The following is a 22,769-nucleotide window of genomic DNA, read 5'->3' as shown; positions in this document are numbered from 1 at the left end:
TTTTATATAAAGAGGGAGAAACTGACTAATCTATAATGCATATAAGATTAACCAAAGGAAATTTGAGAATGTCAAAAGCAGTGTTCTAGCTGTCAGTTAATTAATACTCAAGTAATCCTTGATAAATCATAACCAATGTTTTCATTTATATCTATCAAATATGTTCACTATATTCTCATACAGTTTATTAATTCAGTAACTTATGTATAAAAGTTAATAAGATATCTGTAACATTCATTTTAACCAACACAGGGGTACTCAATACAAGATCTTCATATTTATTCAATTAACTGAACTCTATCAGTAAACAAAATGACCTCAGGGCCTAACTCATAAAAAATGCATTATTTACATGGAATCTTCTTGAATTTGATTCAAAAACTAATTATAAAGCAAACTTTTCTCAGTTTATGTACATAGCAATTACCCCCAAACCCTTGAAAGCAAATGTTATTAAACTCTGCTCACCTACATCAATGAGATGATGGAAGCATCAAAAACTTCAGTCTGTATCCAAAGTCTGCATGAGTTGACTTACTGTACATACACAGACATTTTCCTGTTCTGTAAGGCATGCTGTTGCAAGCATAATATCCATTTAACATATGGTAAAGATGGGGAACTATAAAATGCACCTAGGGAAAAAAAAAAAAAACCAGCTAATGACAAAGAGCAGGTAAGTGAATACTTCAAACCTCAAAACATATACCAATCATCAAGTCTGAATAACATCTCTCCCAGGATATGAACAAAAATGACTAACACAGATTTTATTGCTTGCATCTTTTAAATCATAACAACTGAAAAGATTATATATAGATCTAATCCAAGTGAACCTAGAGTCGCAACGTGTTACTACTGGAAGAATAATTGTATCAGATGGCTAACTAATAAGTATTTTATCAAGACTTGGCAAATGAAGTTGAGAAAGGAAATTCTAAAAGGTGACAGAATCATGAACGATAATAATGGAGACTTCTAAAACACATTCCGTGCTTGATAAAGCAGTTGACTTCTATGAGAGAACTGTAAAATTATCAGGAAAAGGAGAGCAGATGTTACACATTTGGACTTTGTAAAGCATTTGATGCACTGCTTCATAAAAAGCGACTTGAAAAATTAGTCTATATTGGCTTGGATCTGATCAGTGTCACACAGATTGAAAATTGCTTGAAAATCAGTAAACAAAAGATCGTAACAAATGGCCATATATCCATTTGGAGTAGGGATCAGCCACTGGAATTGGTGTTAAATCTGGTCTTAGTTAATGCTTTTATGAATAGTTTTTTTTAAAATAAACAGTTTTATTAGAGTTTTCAAGTGCTGCTGCATTGAAATACAATGCTTACTAAAGAAAGAACTGAAAATAATAAAGTTACAAAGAAAATATTTAAATACACAGGAGATAATGTGAACTTTAGCAGGTAAAAATTCACTGCAGAAAATAAGATGTGACAAGAAAATGATACTGATTTTTGTAAAACATAGATACCAGATCTTACGGATCCAAGTAAGTCTTGTCCTTCAAAATCATCACTCTGAGAAACCAAATGCTTAGTCCGGCAATACTGTCACTCTTGTAAATGTTTTTGGGTATTCATCTTTGGAAACTGCCGTAAGTAAATCAGTGCCAGTAAACTTTAGTGCCCTTTGTGAGCCATATAAGAAAACGTGTCATCACAAAACAGCCATGCTTAATTTTTTCCTACTCTTCATTTGTAATAAAAATTTATATTCCCCAGCTTCTTCATCAGACTTAATACCAAACAGCCTTTGGCTTGTTGTAAAAATTAAAACCACCCTCAGAGAACTAAGATTCTCACATTCTGATTGGAGGAGGCAATCACAGAAATAATTACACTGCAGTGTAACAAAGCTCTGGTAGCTATATGCTCAAAATTCTATGATAGTGCAAAGGGGATCTGGAGAGGGGCATTCTGGCAGAAGCCTAATTCTGACACCAGTATAATATTCAGGAACCAATGGAAGCTCCAATGAGAACAGAGAGTAAGTGGTGGAGTAGCTTCAGAAGAAGAGACTGAAAAAAATAGTAGAAGGTCAGACTAAATGTCATACTGAAGAGTCTGAACTTCATTCTCTAGGCAGTGTGGAGCTCCCCCAAATAAGTCAGGGAGTGACATGATCTGATCTTCATTTTAGGAAAATAATTAATGGACTTGAGGAAGGAGAAACTAGAATCTCAGAAGAATTAGAGGTTTTTTGCATTCTTCTCTAAGGGCATTGACTTCCTCACCCAATCTTCCCTATCAAGGTCACCAATGACCTGTACAATGGCCAGTGCTCAGCCTTCACTTCCTCTCCCTCAATGCCCTTTTTGCACTGGGCTCCCAAGACCCTGGACTCTCTTCTTCTTACCTTGTTGGGCGTTCATGCTCAGTCTCCATTTGCTGGTTTCTACTCTTCTCCCCAGCCTCTTCATAGTGGAGTACTTCAGGGCTCAATTTCTGATTATCTTCCCTTTACTCAGTTTTTTTGGTGATTACATCCAGGCCCATGACTTTAAGTACATTCTATATAAACCTAGAAATAACCCAAATGTCCATCATTGTTAGAGCAAATGCAGACACTGGTATATGAACTCAGTGGAATATTACACAGCAGTCAAATGAATTATAGCAACATACAGCAATATGAGCGAATCCTAACAGATAAGAATAAAAAGAAAATTTGGAAGGTAAAGGCATGCAATTTGTAGCCACACATATCCAGATGTGACAACTCAGAAGAGATAAATAGAAACAAAATATTTAGATTTGGATATATTAGAAGGGCATCAGGAAACGACTTACATAAACCACAAAAGGAAACAAAATCAGAAGGAAGAAAAGAGGAAAAAGAGGGGGGAAGTAGTGAATATATTCAAGAAGGTAAGCATTTGTCCTAATTATGTATTATATGATGTTAGTACAAAGACCTAATTTAGGAAAGAAAATTAGAGTTCTGCCAGATATTATTTCTCTCTCTCTTTTTTTTAAGATTTTATTTATTTATTTGACAGAGAGAAATCACAAGTAGTCGGAGAGGCAGGCAGAGAGAGAGAGAGGGAAGCAGGCTCCCTGCTGAGCAGAGAGCCCGATGCGGGACTCGATCCCAGGACCCTGAGATCATGACCTGAGCCGAAGGCAGCGGCTTAACCCACTGAGCCACCCAGGCGCCCCTTATTTGTCTTTTTTAAGAAGAAAATTTAAGTCTCAGTCTATGGCTTTCCTGAATGCACACCCCAGGAGTATGTGTCTCCATACTGGATGCTGCCCACTGCCCCATGCAAAGCATACCTGTCCTCCCCACTTTACAGATACTACCAAGATGCCCTACCTCCCCTGACCATTTGTATCTTCCTATCTCTCATGAACTATCAGTGACAAGCCTACATTCAGTGCTTAAATGTTTATTGAATACTTTGAACTTTAACTGTACCTGGACTTCTCCTTAAGATTTAAAAGAATGTTTAGGAATTATATGTATATAGCATCCCAAATCACTCCAAGATTATTCTTCACTAAAGCAGGTGTTGAAGCATATGGTATATGGAGGGTTTGGTGGAGTAAAGGTCTCCTAAATTTAGCCAAACTACTCACCTCTTTTTCTTTAGTCTTTCTAGCACTTATCACTTGTCCCACATCCCATCCCCATCCTGTGCCAAGCACACCCTTCCCTCCCTTTCAACTGCTACTGCCTTCAACGATGTTAGACTCCAAGGGGAAATCAGAAAAGAATAGTCTGACAAGTTAAAGTAGAAAGGGGGGAAAGAGTTCAAGGCATACAGTAGGCTGTTAATAAGTATCTGATGAGTGAATGAATCAATGAGTTGTGTGCAGCTAGAATTCTAGAATGAGTAACTTGAAAGAGTGGAAGATCCTTGAAGGATGAGCTGGAAGAGGTGGGAAGCTGCTCAAGACAAAGACATGAATGTTTTTCCCAGAGTGAGTGGAAAAAGAAAATTTCTCCTCCAAGTAGCGAAGAGCTAGTAAGGAGACAGTCATGGGAATTGACACTATTTAGAAGAATTTTCTTCCTGTTCTATAACCTATATTTCAGTCAAAAAGTATAACCAAGCTTCTTTATTTATTCAGCCCACTGACCTGCTGTGTAGCTCATTCTGTACCCAATTAGACGGGATGAAAAATATGAGGGTGGTGGGGAGAACAGGGGGTAGAGTAAGTGGAACCAAGCTAAACCCACCTCATTGCTCCACTAACCTCAGAAGTTATCACGTTATCCAGCAATTTCTAACCCCACTTGATTCCATGGACAGCTCTCTGGTGAGGTTTGTTCATGGCATGAAAGGCAGAATCAGCTCTATGCCCAGATCCACTGCTTTGTCACTGATACAACTGCAAACATCCTGCAAATGAATCTTCCCCTGCCTGTCAGGACCCATCTATTCTAATTCTCCACCCTGATCTTGGAAAACTACAAAAAGGACCAATTACCCTCTGAGTTAGTCAGAGCCTCATTTGTACTCAATGAGAAATCACCCACACAGGCACACAACTCCTCCAACAGCACAACGGGTACTGACTATTAACCTAGATCAATAGTCTCAACAGAAAAGGTCAAAGGTCCAATGGGCTCTGGGAACCCCAGACCACATTACTCTCCACCTTGACCAACTTGACAGACAAGCTCAAATTGCTCAGGCTGTTCCCTTTCAGTGCATTAGCAAACTTCAGCAAGCTTCAGAGCTTGAAACTAATAGTCCTTTTCTCTACATTGGATACTAAAAAAAAAAAAAAAAAGAAAAAAAGAAAGAAAGTAAATAATAGCAAGCAGATGACAAAGGAGAATGAAGCAAGACAGAGATTTTCACTGCTGACTAACTTTCCATAGAGGAATATACATAATTTTGCAGATTGCCTCTATAGGCTCCATTTTATAATAATAAGAGAGATATATGGGGGACTCTGCTGAAAGGCATATGAAGATCTGTGTGCCTGAGTGAGAGCATATTTTAGGGTTTGGCAAAGCATCCCAGCCTTGAGTTTTGCAGGACTCTTGCTACTGAAGAGGCTCAGAAGACCCCCTGGCATTAAAAATTGACCAGAGGCTTTTATACTTACAAATAGCTCCTAGCTCTCTCTGAGTCTCTGTTTTAGCCTCTCACTTCCACTTCCAAAAACTTTTTTAAGCATAATGGGCCCACTTGAATAGTCCAGGATAATCTCCCTATTCTAAAGTCAGCTGATTAGCAACCTTAATTCCACTGTAACGTTAATTTCCCTTTGCCATATTATATATATATATATATATATATATATATATATATATATATATTCAACACACACACATACACACACATATATATATACACACACACATACACACACGTGTGTGTGTGTGTGTAACAGTGTGTGTAACTGTGTGTAACAGTGTGTGTGTAATAGGGATTAGGATGCAGATATTTTTTTGGGGGGGGGGGCTTTATTCTGTCTATCACACTTCCAAATCTATCTACTCCCACAACAATTGGAGGACAGGACCTGACTCTCTTTCCAAGCCTTCCTTTGATGGCTAGTTCCACCTATCTAAAAAGTTTTGGAAGGAGGTCTAGACCTAAAACTCCCTCAGAGAGGGTCCTGAACCCTTTTATCTTTATTTTGTTAAGATTTTATTTATTTATTTATTTGACAGAGAGAGATCATAAGTAGGCAGAGAGTGAGGCAGAGAGAGGGTGGGGGAGCAGGCTCCCTGCTGAGCAGAGAGCCTGATGCAGGGCTTGACCTTAGGAGCCTGAGATTATGACCTGAGCCGAAGGCAGAAGCTTTAGCCCACTGAGCCACCTAGGCGCCCCTCCTGAACCCTTTTAAATGAACATTGGGCAAGACCAAGTTTTAAGAGAACTATGTAAGCCTCAAAAGAAATACAACTGCTGACAAGCGAGAATTTCAATAAATAAATATATTGCCCACAAGTAATTACATTTTAAACCACTAATGCCATTAAATGTAATACAAAACACAATGTAATATGAGTATTGAAAATTTGGATAGCTTGATAGATTTTGAAATCATTTTTAAAGGTAGTTTATTTTCTTCTTCCTTAGCACGGAAGCATAAAAAATGTACTCAATAAATAAGCAAACAGAAAGACAATCAATCTAATATCAAAGTGACTAGAGAGTTAATGCCAGGTCTCAATTTATATGCTGACATTCCAGAATATAGAGGACTGAAAGTCAGAGAATCTGTGTAATCTTTGTATTAGGAATGCCCTTGAGTTAACAGGGAAGAAGAACCTTCTCTATTATACAAAGGGGTAGATCTAAAGTTATAGTCCTTCAAAAAATCTATCTGAAAAGAGTTCTGCAAGATTTTAAGAAAGTTTTATCCCAAACTTCAGGCCACACAACATATACTCAGATGCTCAATATTCATCCATAACAAGGAACTGAAATAAATATGCATACCGCCTCCAATAGTTTCCAAAACTGTTTCTAAGCACAGACAGGTGAGTTCAAAATCCTCTGTGACAATAATTTGAAAGAAAAGTACTAGAAGTATAGAAGAGAAATACATTAGTGGAAAACCTACCTACGCCAGACACTTTACCCATCTTATTTTATTTGATCCTTACAACAACCTGCGAGATGTATGGTACAGAACATGAAGAGAGCACAGGCTCTAGGGAGCTAAGAAATTACCTGAAACTTCAGATCTAATTAATTGGTGATAAAGTTGAGAGTTGAACTCAAGAAATTCTGCCTCTAAAGATTAGTCATATACCAATGACATCACACTGACTTCCAAATGAAGATGTGTAAAAAAGTGCTCTGAGCTCCTACAAGATATTATATAAAATATGTATGAGGCAAGTGTAAATGACGTATCTAAATTTAGGTCTCAGGAAGAAGTCCCTCTTCATTGAATCTGTAACTAGGACTCAATTGCTCATTTTTGTTGGTAAGCTGCCTTTGCATCTTTGGGCATTTTGCTGCTAATGCTCTGCAAACACGGACAGCCTAAGAAAACACAGATGGGCTTACGGAACACAAACCATGGCAACATATGGTATGCATTTAATTCTAACAAAGTGTGTTTTTTAACCTCTGGGTGTCGCCCCATCATTCCTTTATAAGGCTACTCATTTCCAAGAAAGATTCCATTTCCAAAAACAGGACAACAGGCCCCACATGTGCCGTACGGCCGTTCAGATGCACATAATATGACTGAATGCCTTTAAGGAAGAGCACCTAGCACATGTTTCCTAGCACCATCATATGTAGCTATAAACTGTCTCCCCCTGGATGGTAAGCCCCTTGAGGGCAAGTGTCATGCTTGATAGTTCACCTTATTAGCTGTACATGGCAGAGTAACAATACTATCTGTCATGTAAATAGCACCCCACAACCTATAATTGCTCTTATGGGTAAGACCCCTAACTACATCGTGACATTTGCCACAGCTTCCAGATGAGGCTGGCAGAGGTTAAGCAATTAGCTAGAATCACAAACTAATAATGTTTTCCTCTGGCCACAATAAAAAAGTAGTCGTTCCTTGCACTGCACTTCTTTATTTTGTTCCTCTAAGGTTTTATTACAATAATTAAGGCTTATTGATGTTTTTATTAAGATAAATATCATATATTGCTTAAATATATGTGTACAAGGCACTGTTCATAGGGCTTCCCATATACTAACTCATCTAATCCTCCTAACACCCATCCCATGAAACAGATGCTGCTTTATCCCCATTTTACAGATGAGGAAACTGAGGCACAGAGAGAATAATTCATCCAAACTCACAAAATTATTAAGTGGCAGCTCTGAGGTTTGAATCCAGAAAGTCTGGCTCCAGAGTCTGTGCCTTTAACTTATTCCACACTATTCTACCTGAATAAGAATCTGCAAAGATCCCTGCTCAGGACATGTGAGTGGTTGTTCAACAAGGGGGGAAATGTGTGTTTACTCCTCCCTATGTGATTTATTTGATTATATTCTAAAAGCTTTCTTCATGCCAATAGAACTCCGTGTAAGTACTATACTAAATTTTCCTGTACTGAAGGCATATGCAATGGTTACCTTGACTGACACATAAAATACCCAAAACAAAATACCCCAAGACTTGAGGATTTTTTGTTCTATGAATTAGAGACATGAAAGGAGTGCCTCAGCATCAGAAGTGTTATAAGCTCACATCTGTAAGTCTTTCTTGGAGATTTTCTTATTTCTTATACAAGAATGTTCCCTGTCTGAAATATTTCAGTGTTCACTCTATATCTGAGTTTGAGAATTATCTAATCCTTTTTAATTTTTAATTTTCCTCCACTTTTTCCTCCACACATAGGACAAGCACTTGCTTTCAATATGATGTTTAACACTTTTTATGTTTTTATTTCAGTCAGCTTGAAAACATGCTAGTAAACATGCAAACATATTGTAAAGGTTAAAATTCGGGGTGTGTATACATATATCAACAGGAGTTATGAATTATGTATATTCTGAGCCTATATAAATTAGATTTTGAAGAACAAGCATCAGAGTACTCAGGCAGGTCATAATAAGAGATTCCATCTGAAATGTAGAAACTACCTTGAATAAATTATCCATAAGTTAACACTCTCATTACAATGACATATTTATTATTTCTGGGTTTGCGATGTTCCTTTAATGCACTCTGACTAACTGTTCTAATGGCACTTTAAGAAACCATTTCAGACTTTTTTCCCCATTGAAATTTAGCACACTTTATTTACATTTGAACTAAAATAATTTAAAATAATGTAACACTAAAAACAATCACTCACTTCCCAATGTGGAATACCATTTTCTTCTGCCCAGAAACATTTAATTAAAGCAGGATATAACTTCAGTAATTATTTTCACACAGAACAACTCTAAAATTAATAGTCACTTGTAAGACTGTTTAAAAATTGGGAGACTGACAATGAAAACAATCTTAAATGCTTTGTTTATGTGACGAAAAGGAGTGATCCTTTAATTCCCTCACACACATTAAACTGATTTCACAGAGTTTCTGTACTAGTGTTTAACATAGTCAAGTGCTTGAGGTTACACAGAATAAACAATCTTGAGATCTTATTGCAAATGTTTGCAATTTATGATGTAAACTGATTTGTGAAAAAATAACAGGATCCATGTCACTGAAGCCAAAAGGGCATTTTTCAGAAATCAAAATAGTTCCGAAATTTGAGCACTGGGTTATACTAAAGTATTACCATCTGAGGATCTACAAAGTTATCAGTGTAGGGAAAAACTCAAAATAGATATTTATCAATTCAGATTCAAGCAAAGGCCTCCGATCCTACCGGGCCTTCCAGTATCTTAAGGTCCTTAATACTAATGATGTCTTGAATAATCTCTTTTAACTCGGTTTACCCCCCAGGGAAAAAAATCAGGGATTTTGTAGCTCAGGAAGGTTTTGCACACCTTGAAGGGTCGGGGGTGGGGGGGGGGTGGATGGAGTGGCGAAATCTCTATTAATTATTTATTACAATTATTGAGTTCCTACCAAAACGACGTGCATGTTGGCCCTTATTAGAATTTAAAGCGAAGACTTCTTCGGACCCTTTCTCAGTGTGGCTTTGGAAACCCTGGGTTTGGAACGTCCCCCACACACACCCAGGCGCCTGCGGGCGAGTTTGGGTGGCGGCGCTGGGGGAAAACCCAGGGAGAGCGTGAGTGGGAGGCCGGGCCGGAGGGACGCGGCCTCGACCCGCCGGGAATGGGGGCCTCGGCCCTCGCTGAGTCTCGGGAGAGCGGACACCCCCGACGCGTGGGTTCCACAGGCCGCGCCCAGGTCTAGTACCGCCGTCCGGGCCAAAAAACTTTGGCCTTTCTCGCCCGGCCTGGCCGCCTCCGCAGGCTCCCCGGCGTCCACTGCTCCCCCCACCCCGGCCCCCGCTGTTGCCGCGCCCAGCCCACCTCGCTCCCGCCGCCGGGAAAGTTCCGGGACGACCTAGGCAGTGCTGCCGCGCCCCCGTCCTGGTCCCCTGGGCCTCGCCTGCCAGGGCCCAGATGTACTTGCTTCCTTTGACCTCAAGCTTCCCCCAAGCTAAGCTGCGAGGACAGGCTGGGCTTCGCGTCGACCGTGCCTCAGGCTGGACCCAGGACGGAATATCTAACTCCCCAGGGTCCAAGTTCTCCCGTGACCTCCGACCTCCGTTGGGGTGCCCGTAGAAATGTCCGAATTAGCCTGGGGGCCTCCACTAGGCTTGGGGCAGGGAGCCTGCGTGTTCGGACCCTCTGGCCGGGCGCCGATGGGAACGCGCCAGAGGCCTCCCGGCCAAGGCGGCGGGCTTGGCGCGGCGGCGGATTCAAGGTGCACCCCACCCCTAAGCTGATGTTTACTACGAAAAATAAGGACTGCTAAGAGACCTGTCAACTTGTCAACTAGGAGACTTGCAAGGCCTGGACGCTGAATACGGCCCAAGTCCTATTCAGTGGTCTTTGAAAGCTAAAAAAGATAAATATAAAGATATCACCCACGTCTACTCAGAGGAACAGCTTCGAGTGTGCGAGCTCAACCCGGGAGAAGGCCGGGTGGGGAAGACCGGAGCGCTAATGGAAAACGTCAGGCTTTGTCGAAGGGGTGGGAGGTGTCCACTAGGCGCCCTCCGGCCCAAAGGGAGCCCCAAGGGACACTGGGGAAACCCTTGATCTTCGCGGGGGATGCCCGCATCCCCAGAACGCTCGCGGGTAGGGAAGGTCCGGGGCCGCGTCTTCGCAGTCTCGACCCACACTTAAACAGGCAACGCTTTCGGGTTTTACTGGAGGTTTCTTCCGGGAGTAGGGGGCAGGGAAGACGGGCGGGAGGGAGAGGATCCTCGGTATTCTAAGGACCGCTAGGCTAGGACCCGGCTTTTCCTAAGTAGGGCCCTTGCTTCTACCTTTTCCTAGATTTAACCAACGAAAAATCTACATGGGCCAAAGTGCTGAATTGGAGAGGGGAGGTGGAAGATTCGCCCTTCCCAGAGCCGCGGTTCCTTTCCGCGGCTTTTACCCACTCCCAAACCTTCATCCCTTGCTTGGGGAGGGTGGTCGACCTGGGGTCGAGTGTCCATTATGCCTCGATTAACCCAGGTAGATTTCGCACCCTGTGATCCCTCTTCCCTTTCTCCTCAAGCTGCTCCCCGAAAAACTTCAAAGGTGAAAGTGCAGCAGAATGAAGAATGAGAGTGTGCCTTAGGGAGTCCATTTTATATTATTTTACATATTACCTGTTCCTTTATTGGTTTGGTGTAAAATCAATCCGGTTCCTATGCTGGGCAGATAAAAAGTGGGTGCAGGTTGCGCTCAGCGATATCGAGAGCCACAACACCATTCTCACGGCCCCTTAAGAGCTGCACGCAGAAGCAGAAGCAAGCGCTTTTCTAAGTTGATGTATTCGAGAGATGGTACACATTAATCAAAAAGGAAGAAGGAAAGACTATCCCGGAGAGTTTAATAGTAACAGGAACAAAGATGACGCGAACCCCATCAAATGAAACAATACTATTTTCATTCAATTGATCGCAAAGTGTCTTCAATTAATAACTTGGCACTTATTTAAAAGGTTTAACAGAGGTGAAATCGAAACATTTTGTACCAACAACACGTCATGAAATAACAGCATCTTCTTCTGTTTAAAATAACTTAATACACTAGAAAAAATATGGCAAATATAAATAACTTTGTTTTCATGGAGAACAAATAGTTACAAAGCTCAACCGCATACCAAAGTTCAGTTAAAAGAGCTTTTCCTCTTTCTTGTAAATTAGGAGGAAGAAAAAAAAAAAAAACAACTAAGGAGGCTTTCTAGTGATTGGGATACAGATTTCTTAGTCCAGGGTATCCCAGTTTAAATAGTTACATGAATTGAAACAAACAAAAAAAATTTTATTTGAATATACACCTTTGTGAGATAAAATGCAAATGTTGTAAGTCAACCATCAGTTCACACATTATAGCCAAAATAAACTTTGTTTGTGTGTATCAACATATTTTACACAAACCTACTGCCTGTATCTAGTTGGATATTATTTAAGGTGAGTGTGACAGGATAGAGAGGGGGAAAAAAACAAGGTTCCCACATAGGACATCAGGAAATCAGCAGGAGGGAATAGAAGGAAGGAGGGAGGAGCGGGGACTAACATTGATTGAGCGCCTACTATGCGCCAGGAGCCCTCTGAGGCTCTGTACCTTTATTATTTCATTTGGTCTTCTTTTCTTTTTCCTTTCCCCACATTTTCTGCCAGACTCCGTCTTCTTGGGACAGAGTATAAATTGTTTCCCTTCCAACCTTTTTCTTTTGTCCAACAGGATCAAAGACAGGGCAAAAATTATAGATTTGATATATATCAATTTCCAGATGCTTTTAGTATTGTTTTTCACACTGAAGATAAAAATGGAGTAAGTGCATGTGAGTAAAGCAGGGAGCAGGGAGACACCATCAATGGAATACAAGTAACATGCAAAACCGGAATTTACTGTCAGCAGTCTGGACAGTGCTGCCATAATAATTTCTCAGAGAAATCAGTCTGTGATAACATTTTTTTGTATTAATGTCATTTTTTTCTTCTCCTCGTTTTTGTACTGTCTTCCCTCTTCTTACTCTTCCATACGTGGTGGTTTTTAACTCAAAGCATCTGATTCAACGTAAAAGGAGGCCCGCCTCTCTTATCAAATTTCTTGTATTAAAGTGAACTTCGCAGAAAAAGGTCAGTTTCAAAACCTGTGAACTTCCCAGCTGCGCACTTTTTAAAATCTTAATTATTTAAATAAGTATACCTCTTCCTTCTGTTTTGCGGTTTTTAGCCCATTAAAAAAAACATACACTTTAAGTTGGTACCCCCCCCCACCCCATTCTCTCGAGATTCGTCCGGGTTATTCTCCCATATTTTTAAATGTATAAAATACTTTAATTTTTTAAATTTGTTTTTGTTCCTTGGTTCTTTCTCCGATTTCAACTTCTGTCAAATAGCAATAAGTTTAGTTCCCTTCCTCCTTTTTCTTTCTGGTTTATCTTTTCTACTTTTTTTTTTTTTTTTTGCTCATTTTTTATTAACTGGATTTTTACTTCTACGCAAGAGTCCATCGTTGCAGCTTTGCCGTGAGCCACACTCCCGTGTCCCAGCGCTCCCTTGTTCAGTCTCTCTCCAGACTTCCCGAAAACTTGCCCGTATGAAGCCAAATTCTACGCCCTTGGGTAAGTTTATGGTCAGGAGCCACAGAGCTGGTGCGCCTAGGGGGATTCAAGGTCCGGCGCGGAGTCTCGCCCTCCGAGTCTCGTATGTGGAAGGTGGCAAAGGGCGATCAGCGGGGCGGAAAAAGGGTCGGTTCCGGAGGTCCGGAGGGGTTAAACGGAAAGCAGCGGGGCACGGAGGGTTTGCTGGGGGCGCGAATTTGGCGCTGGCACTGGCGTTGGCGTCACAGACCCAGGGCGGCAGCGTGCTTTTTGGCTTTCAGTCTGAGATCCGCGATGCTGGAGTTCTTGCTGGTGGTCTTGGCTGCGGCGGCGGCAGCCACCACAGAGGCGGCGGAGGCTGAGTCCGCCGCCAGGGTGGCCAGCGGCAGTCCGAAGGGCGGCGCCGGGAACATCATATAGGGCGCGTGCGCGGCCAGGTGCGGGTGCAGGTGGTGGTGCGCGTGCGCCACGGCGCTGTCCAGCTGCAGCTGCGCCTGAACCTGAAAGGACAAGGGCGTCACGTTGCAATGACTATCCTAGGGTGACAACAGAATAGAAACAGAGCATTAACGGCGTCCAGCTTGGTGAGGGGGAAGGCTGGGTCTGGGGACAGGAAAGGGGAGTTTGGCTGACCTTCTCAGTTTGTTACTGAATCTGGGGCGCTGCGGGATACTCCGATGCCCCAGAGTCTCTGCAGCTCCTTCAGCACGTCTTACCTCCCTGGGCCCTGGGGGACTGCTGTCTGCAGGAATGTGGCTGCCCCCTCGGGAGCTGGGCCCATCAGAGGGCAACACTGCTATTGTGTTAAAACATCGCCCTCCTCAAAATTACAAAGTAATTTGGAAAGGCTCTCTTGATGCCATCATACAGCTCTTATCCATTAAAGCACTGAAGTAATAGCAAGCAAACTATAAAACTTTTCCCTGTCACCCGGGGAAAATATTGCATCTTCATCACAACTGGCACAATTGTTAGTACTTCTAACCTTTACTGCTATAACAGTTACCCTTGTTATAAAGCAGATCTTCTTAAAAATGCAGATTCTACTTCAGAAGGTCTGCATTGGGACCTGAGATTCTGCATTTCTAACAATCTCCCAGGTGGTGCTGGTGCTGCAGGCCTGCAGATCACTTTCTGAGTAGTAAGGGTCTCCTTTTAAGACCCCACTCTCTCTCCAATCATTCTCTCTTGCTTCAAAAGCCTAGCATCAGGATGTAAGCTAGAATCCTGCAGTGTCAAGAGAGCTAAGATCTCCCTAACAGTAACCATCAATACATGGGTACACCCAGATGTCTCCCCAGTCCAGGGTGTTGCCAACTGAGAGCTAATTCTTGACTTCACAGCCCTACCAAGCAGGGGTCCCGGCTGAGGAAGGGGAAGGTCAGGCGCTGGTTGGTAAGGATTGAGCCCTAAGGCTGGGAAAGCAGGGGCGTTTAGAGCACTGGGATTTCCCAGGATTAAATCATTGCTGCAGGCTGTCCTTTTAAAATGTAGTCTTAAAGGTTTCTTTATGCCTAAGAAAGGGATTGCAGAGGCAGGGCATCCCTAGGAAGACCAAGGCTTCTCTCTCTACTAGAGATGAAGCTTTGTTTGCAGAGACAGCTTTTAAAAATCAAGTCTGAGTTGGAAGTACTTTTATTTATTTACTTTTCTTTTGTCCGAGACATTTATTGTGACTAAGGGAAAGGAAATACCTAGAAAAATATTTAGAAAGTTGCCTTAGAAAACACCTTAGGACTAACCTCTGTATTGGATCTGACAAAATCTTAATCAAAAGGCTTTTCCTTCCTCTCCCCAAGTGCAATCTTTAGTGCATTTTTAAAGGACCAGTTGCTGGCCTCAGGCCTCTGCAGGTTTCCCATGAGAACAGAAAGGACTAGGCATGTAGGCCCCTGACATTTTATAGGTTTTTAAAGGGGAGTAGATTTACTATATCATCTCAAAATTATTCTTCAACTGCAAGGACACCAACACTAGGACTCAGAGAGGGTATGCTCAACAATTCAAGCAAACATCCAGGTCTTTTTACAGTTGAAAACTGGTTGAAACTGGGCTATACTTGCCTGCTGAAATGGCATCCTTAAAGCACCTACATTGACATAGGGTGCAACTCTACAAGCTTCAAACTGGCTGGCAGCCCCTATGAGAACACCTGTAAAAAAGGGGGGGGGGATAAAACACAATAATGTGAGTTTAATATTTCCAGCATTGTTTCCCAGAGTTGCGAACAATAACAAAATAGAACAAACTCCTTTGGAATTGGACTGTTATCTTCCTAAACAGTTGCCATAATGAAAATAAATGTACTCCCGTACTTTAGTACTCTCATTAACTGCTTTCAGGCAGATTTTAAATAGAGAACATGATTATCTTTCTGAGTTTCTTTCTGACTTTGTATAACAATATTACCCAGTTCTCTTTTTACTTAGAATATCAGATGTTCTTTGAGAAGCATACCTTTATGGAGTTGATTTTCTTGTTTTCTACATTTTGCTCTTCGATTTTGAAACCAAACCTACAAATTGGAAAAATAAAATAAAATCTAGATTTTATGAACTCAAACATATTTCTTTAATTACCAGAGTATACTGAAAAAAAAATTAGTATTTTAGGCAAGGATTCAGAGATATAGCAAGCGATATTTGAATTATAAAAAACACTCTCAATTTCCAAAGTCAAATAATGTAAATGAATGACAAAAAAGAATTTCATAGTCTTTTGCAAGATAAATTGTTTCTTGATAAATTACTATTAGTCCTGGTTTCATCCTTCTACATTATAGAGTCCCCAAGGCCTAAAACTCTCCCTGATACCTGATACTAAAGTGATAATGGGTTTAGATGTTTGCCCAGTAAGACCTGAGAAGAATGTGCTCATTAATAGCCTGTAATATTAATTAGCTTCATCTTCAAGAAAAACCAAACACCAAAGCAAATAGTGACTCTGTTTGGGGGGGGGTGGATAAGAGTGGGGGAAGAGGTAATTAGTGCCATAAAAGCCTCACTACAAAGAAGTTTAGAATTTCTCTGTTCCTCTGTGCAGTAGAGTGTAACACAGTAGCAGAATAATTGTGTCATTATCATGATAATCTAATTCGCTTCTACAGAAAAAATCCACTGCTTACGGTTAGGGTAGTAGAAAATAACCCTAAAATTTAAATAAAAGTATGAAAAAATGAAGACCAGCAATAAAGTTCACTTCTTATGAGGGAAAAAAAAAGACAATATTCTGTGAGAAGGGGAAGGTATGAATCAAGTCACTCTGGATACTGTCTTCTCCCACATATTACCTTCTTAAATACACTTGCCAACTTTCAGAGGCAGTATGACAGATTTTTAAAAATTCATACAAAGCTTGTTTTTACACTCCAATCATACAGCATTATGTTCCAATAATACAGCATATTGACTGATTCACAAATTAAGGTTTGAAAAAAACTATAAAAGAAAAATACTGCATCAGAGCTTTTTCTTGTTTTTGAAAGCAAGTGTCATAGTCAATATAAATCTTCAAAAATTCCCCTGCCAGTTAGTGTAATAGAAGGGTAGATTTCATGCCAGGGTGGCATCCTTTGTGTAACTCACATGGCCTGAGGCTTCTTGCCTCTTTTTTCCCCTAGAAGAGTTGGAACTGAGATACTAATGCTCATAACTGTAATAATTATCATCATGTCTTTAAGGGGTTGCTGAGCCTCTAGAGATTTGAGTACACACAGCAAAGCAGCAGAGGCTTAAAAAGGAAGAGCAGAGCCTTCTATTGACGGCTGTGATGACCAAGGCAGCCTATTATTACTTTTTCCCTTCAACGTGACTGCTCTGTTTTTGTCCTGATCCTATTACAAGATGCGGGAAGCCCCATAAGAATTGCATAGTTTGCTGCAGATGGTGGTCTCTTCACCCAGAGACCCCGGGAGTATCTGTTACAGTGATACTTTATAACAGCTGCAGATGTTCAGGCCTAAAACTGCTCCATGTGTTCAAACAAATAATGACCATCATTTTCTTCTATTTTATTATTTGAGCGGAAATACAGTCTGAACACTTAAATGTTTTCTCCATAAAAGCAGAAGGATATGTATCCATGTGTGTATTAATTTTCTACCTTGAATGCCCCCAAAGCCTATTGCCATTACTTCCACCCCCACAACCAGTGAAAAAACAAAAAACAAGAAACCTGCTCCAATTCTAACTTCATCACATATGGCACTTGTTGGGTGTTGGACTCTGGGAATGCCAATATTAAGATATGTAAGTTGTTTTAAAATCAAGTTCTGTCGGTTCAGGTTTGCTGTCTTGGTTAAGTGAGGGAACAAAGAGTGACCAAAATGCATTTCTGTCTCCACTGTTTTACACACAGTTTGAGATCGACTGCTAACGGCAAACTGTAAATTTCCACACTTAACAGTTGCTAATTTTCTTTATAGTCTGTACATCTATAAACCTAATTGGCATATCCGCTTGGCAACCCTAGACCCCAGAGCAGGCCCTCAAGGAAAACCAACTCAGGCGAACAAAATATTCGTTGTAACTTTTAAGGCATCCAGAAGATAAAACGTTTTCTGTGGGATTTTTTTTTTAAGGCTTATAAAAGTAGGCCCATTAGGATTAAACCACATTAAAGGCATCGTAAGGCGAGGAGGGCGGGGGGGGGGGGGGGGGGGGTTGTGGTTTATAGAAACTCTGGGAGCAAGCCCAGCACAGCTTTCTTCTGCTGGGAACATATGTTGGGATGGGGTGGAGGGTAGGCTACAAGACTAAGATTTACTTTGGAAAATAAGACCTCTAGTAAAGATATCCCATCCCTTCTCACCTCACTCCAGATTCTTGAACCTGCGCCCTCCGTGTGTGTCTCCCAAGCGGCCTCTCTAACCCCACGCGTGCCCCTCCTCCACTCTCCGCGCCCTGCCTTGACCTCCTCACAGCTGGATACCTGCACTCGGGCTTCCGACAGTCCCAGCCTTTGGCTCAGTTCCTCGCGCATGAAAGCGTCTGGGTAGTGGGTCTCATCGAAAAGCCTCTCCAGTTCGTTGAGTTGTTCCAGAGTGAAATTGGTCCGACTTCGCCTCTGCTTGATTTTGGTCTGGCCTTCGTCTTCCATCCCTTTTGCATCCTCCTTGCGATCCTTCAGCTCTGGGGACACTGGAGGGGCACCACAAATAAGCCACGCATATGTCCATGTGCGCACAACACACACACACACACACACACACACGTACGTACAAAAACAACACAGCAAATCCTGCTACTAGATTTGTCTACAAAATGATGGAGGATCCTGCCCCCTCCCGGAGTTCCTGTCTAGTCCCTCACCCTGTCCTGAGGAAGAGGATTCTGGAGACCGAGAAGATCAACTCTGGGCGACCGCCTGCCCCCAGCTATTCACCCACTCACCCCTTCGCAACTGTAGCCTCAACTCACCTCCTCACTGTCCGCTCCACCATCCCCAGCCCTCCCCCGCGAACACCAAATCCATTCCACTCAACCTCTCTCGCACTCACCCTCTCCCTCGCAGGCACGGAATCAAGAGCGCCGCGCCCGGCCAGACACAGAATCCGGTCGGGGCAGAAGGGCGCGGCGAGGCCAAGCACCGGCTTCTCACCGGCTACTCCCAGGATGCTGGGCTATTCTCAGGCCTGCTCCGACCGTCGCTGGCTCTCTGTTTCTCTAAACTTGCTGCTCTAATTTGGGAACAATTGGGCCCAAGGGTCGCAGCGGCGGAACAAGACCCGGGTGTTGAGCGGCACTGGGAGCCGCATCTCCGGGCTTTCGGTGCTGACCCAGGGCTCAAGCCTAACCCTGCGGAGGACCACTGGCGGCCAAGCAGTCCCTACCCCCCATGCCGGACACTGGGTGCCTGAGCAGAGGCACCCACGCCATGTTGGCTGCCTGAAGGGCTTGCGGCTCACGCCAGGCCAAAAGGCGAGAGCGGAGATAACTAGCTTCTCGAGGCGCGCGAAACAGACCGCTGCCTCAGTTTTCTCCTTCTCCCGCCCCACTGGAAAGGCAGACTCGACCCTAAATGCTTAAACCCACAGAGATCAACAGGTTCAAGCAGAACATTAGTGATCCTTGGTTTCTATTGGTTGCGCAAAGCCTTTTCATTCATCTAGCAGCTCCGTTGTTTAATAAAATATGCATTTTTTTTTTTTCCTGCTCTGGGTTTGCACACATCCGTTGCTACTTTACTGTCCTTCCTTCTCCCTTAAAAACGGGAGCTCTGAGAGTGTGAGCATACAGAGTCACCCGAGGGATATATATTTAGGCCAAAGGGCAGTGATCAGGGGAGCCCATATCAACATAAGCTGCCCTCTGGATCCTTCATCCTCTGCGCCTGAGTCGGAGCCTTGGGTTTTTTTATAAGGTGTCAAAGCTGAGTTTGGATAGTCGAGGCTATTTGCAATTCTTCCTAGCCCAGGATTCCGATCAGCATGGGTGTTAAAAATCATTTCGGGAAGAACCAGCCTGCAGAGAAATTAATACTTGTCCTGAGCTTGGAAATCCACAATCCCAGGACTGTGTCTGCCCGGGTTCAGACCCTAACCGCGCGATGCCGTGGGCTGGTGTACCCTGGGCCTGGAGCAGCGGACTCACGCCTGGGAGGCTGCACTGGCCGCCTGTCAGCTGTGCCACCATTTTCCAAATTTAGGAGGGCCTGCTGCCTGGTCTGGGAGAAGAAGAGCCTCTAGATCCTAGCCCAGTCTAGCAGTCTAGCTACCATGATCTTAAGTGTTGCCTGCATTTCTTGTACTCAGAGTTCGTTTTATGGACATTCGTCCTTCCACGGGAGAGGAAGCGGATAACATTACAGCTAACATTCAGCCAAGTTAATAAAATATTTCCACTGATATTGTAATGAAATTTAAATATGAAAGCACACCCTTCAGATTCTACTTAAGGGTTGAGAAGGCTTTGTCTATTTCACGTCATTTACAGTGGATGCCTTTCAAACTTTCGGAGCTTCAAAGAGAAAGATGTCCTCATTTCCACTTGATTAATAGACTTAATATAATCTCTATTTTGCCCCCAAATTTCATTTATTGGCCTAAACAGGAACAGACCGTGTTATAAACAACTTAATTGCTTGCTTAAATATGTGATTCTACGCATGTCACATATTTTCCTAATTGGAAAAATATGGCAGCACACCAGTTACTGCAGGCACCAAGTGCCAAATTAATTTTATTGTTGAACTCTTTTGAATTGGTACAGGACGCTCCACCATCTAGATAAAGCCATTTCCTAACACTTTGCTGGCACCAAAGGATTCCTCACACACACACCCCTCCCAAAAAACCAGAGTACTAAAGGATTCGAAACAGCAATGGAATTGTGTAAATATGGAAAAACCCACCAAAAAAGGGAGCTTAACGTGTCTCCCGAGAGAACAGTCTAGACTGCCTTGGCACTGTTCGATCTTAATAGCTCAAAGAGAATGAGAAGTTTTGACCTCCAAGATCCAAGAAGCCAGGATCTTCGTGGACTTCGAGTGCATCTTAGCCGCGGCCGGAAACCCTGGGGCGACCCAAGAGTGAAATCGCTCTCTCCCCTCTCTCCTTCCTGTCTTTTTCTTTCTTTCTCAGGCCTAGGAAAGGGGCTCCCGCAAACTCGGCGCTAGATGATAACCATAATCCCGCCGCCTGGCCCCGCTGCTGTCAGCACCCCCGCCGCAGCCGGGCCCAGCGAACTTCCCCATCCGCCCGCTGGCCGTCTGGGCTGCCCGCCCATCCTCCGGCTGGTGAAACGCGCTACAGTGGAACCGGCAAAGCCGGAGCATCTGAAAAGGGCGCGCGCAAACCCCACGCCCCCCGTCTTCACAAACACTCGGACCCCACCCACGACCGTGCACACCACCGGACTCCCACCCTTCATCACTCTAGCTTCCAAAGCTGGGGTCCAAGGGCCCTCTCCGCGTCCCGCCCCTCTCCCCGCTGGGCCTCGGAGTCCTCTTTTGCCTGAGAGGAGTCAGGAAGGCGGGAAGGGGAATCGCGGCTGGGGTTTTAGGCCGTTACCCTCGGTGAGCCGCGGGCTGCCAGGCTCTCTGCTTCTCTCAGCGGCGCCCATGTCCAGCTCCCGGACGGGAGAGCGCCCTCCTCCAGCTCCTCCGCCTGCTCCTCCTCCTCCTGCACCTCCTCCGCCTCCTCCGCCTCCGCCTCCGCCTCCTCCTCCGCCGCCGCCTCCGCCGGCCGCCCGGACTGCCGGGCTGCTGCGGTCGTCTCGGCCCGGCTCGGCGCAGCCCGTCGGCTCCTTGGTCCCGCGCAGCGGCCCGCTCTCCAGCACTTCTCGGTACGTGATAGCCTCCTTCTTCTCCTTCACTTTCTGGTCAAAAGACTTAGAGACGAACGCCGTAAGTTCTTCCATCGCCGCCGAAGCCGGTCAGCCCCGCGCTCAACCTCTCCCAGCCGAGCCCCGCTCTTTTTTTCCTTCTTCTTTTTTTACTGCTCCAACCCCCCCAATAATAACACATCAATGGGGCAGGGGGTGGGGGAGGAGCTGGAGGAGGAGGAAGAAGAAGAAGAAAAAAAAGAAGAGAAGAAAGAAGAAAGAGGAGGAGAAGTAGGAGAAAAAGAAGTAAGAAGAGGAGGAGGAAGAGGAGGAGGAGGAAGAAGAGAAGGAGGAGGAAGAAAAGGAGGAGGAGGAGGAGGTGGAGGAGAAGGAGGAGAGGGGAAGGGGCGGGGGCCGCAGGAGGGAAATGGGAACTGATGCTTCCCTGCCGGAGCGCGCTTGTTCAATGTTAAGATCTTTGACAATTCTTCCTGCGGAGAGTTCAGATCTGATAGCAATGCTGCGCTTGAAGTCTCACTATTTATACTTCGCAAAGGCGGCCCCTTGTTCTGAGTAAATTACCTCCCCTTCGCAACTCCGAGGGAGCCCCTTCCTGGGGAAGCACCCGCACCACTACCTGGGGGGGGGGGGTTGGGAGGGAGGAAGAGAGAGAGAGAGAGAGAGAGAGAGAAAGAGGGGGGGTGGAGAGAGAGAGAGAGAAAGAGAAAGAGAGAGAGAGAGATTGAGATTGATTGAGGCTGGAGTCCAGGCAGGCTGGAGCAGGAGTGGGAGGGCAGAGAAGGGGACGGGAGGGGGCGGGAAAAGGAAGCCGGTCCCAGGCCGTCCCGGTTTTCAGATAGCCTCGGCCGCCTGTGCTCTTGGCCATTAATCCAGGATTGAGGAGAATCCCTAATTAATTTAATTAGGCGTGGATTTTGCGTTGGTGTCACGATTCAGTTAAACACTGGGGACCTGGACCTACTCCGCCGGGGCGTGGCCAAGAGGAAACTGACAAGTGCGCGGCTGCGGGAGACAGTCGGGTATCCGGACTGGGCATTCGACCCCACAACCTCGCACCGCGTCAGGGTGCCACGCAACTGCTCCTCCCCGCCTTGCTGCCAGGCTTCCTTGACCTGTATTAGGTGCCCGCACCCCAGTTCCGTATCCTAGCTCTGTGTCCCAAACCTACATCCTGCACATCAACCCACACAGCTCGGCAACCTGGGTTCACAAACCTGCTCAGAGTCAGGGTCCTTTACAGCTTTCCAGACCTGCGCGGCTCCTTAAGGGGCTTCCCACCCAGCTCGCGGCCAGAGCTGAGCTTGGGTCTTCACTAAGCTCCCCGCCCAGGGGAGTTTGTGATTCA

General features: G+C 44.1%; 1 protein-coding gene across 1 annotated transcript; it reads right to left on the bottom strand.

Moving 5' to 3' along the window:
* Positions 1-13,351: 13,351 nt before the first annotated feature.
* SHOX2 (SHOX homeobox 2) lies at positions 13,352-22,137 on the bottom strand. The gene is made up of 5 exons (XM_059163671.1): positions 21,151-22,137; positions 18,072-18,280; positions 15,600-15,657; positions 15,206-15,294; positions 13,352-13,642 (listed from the first exon to the last, which is right to left on the bottom strand). The coding sequence occupies exons 1-5, from the start codon at positions 21,497-21,499 to the stop codon at positions 13,385-13,387; spliced, it is 963 nt and encodes a 320-aa protein (XP_059019654.1). The 5' UTR covers positions 21,500-22,137; the 3' UTR covers positions 13,352-13,384.
* Positions 22,138-22,769: the final 632 nt, after the last annotated feature.

The sequence above is a fragment of the Mustela lutreola genome, chromosome 2 (assembly GCF_030435805.1).
Source record: "Mustela lutreola isolate mMusLut2 chromosome 2, mMusLut2.pri, whole genome shotgun sequence".
Taxonomy (NCBI): domain Eukaryota; kingdom Metazoa; phylum Chordata; class Mammalia; order Carnivora; family Mustelidae; genus Mustela; species Mustela lutreola.
The sequence above is the reverse complement of the archived record's forward strand: the minus strand, read 5'-3'. Positions and strand labels throughout refer to the sequence as shown.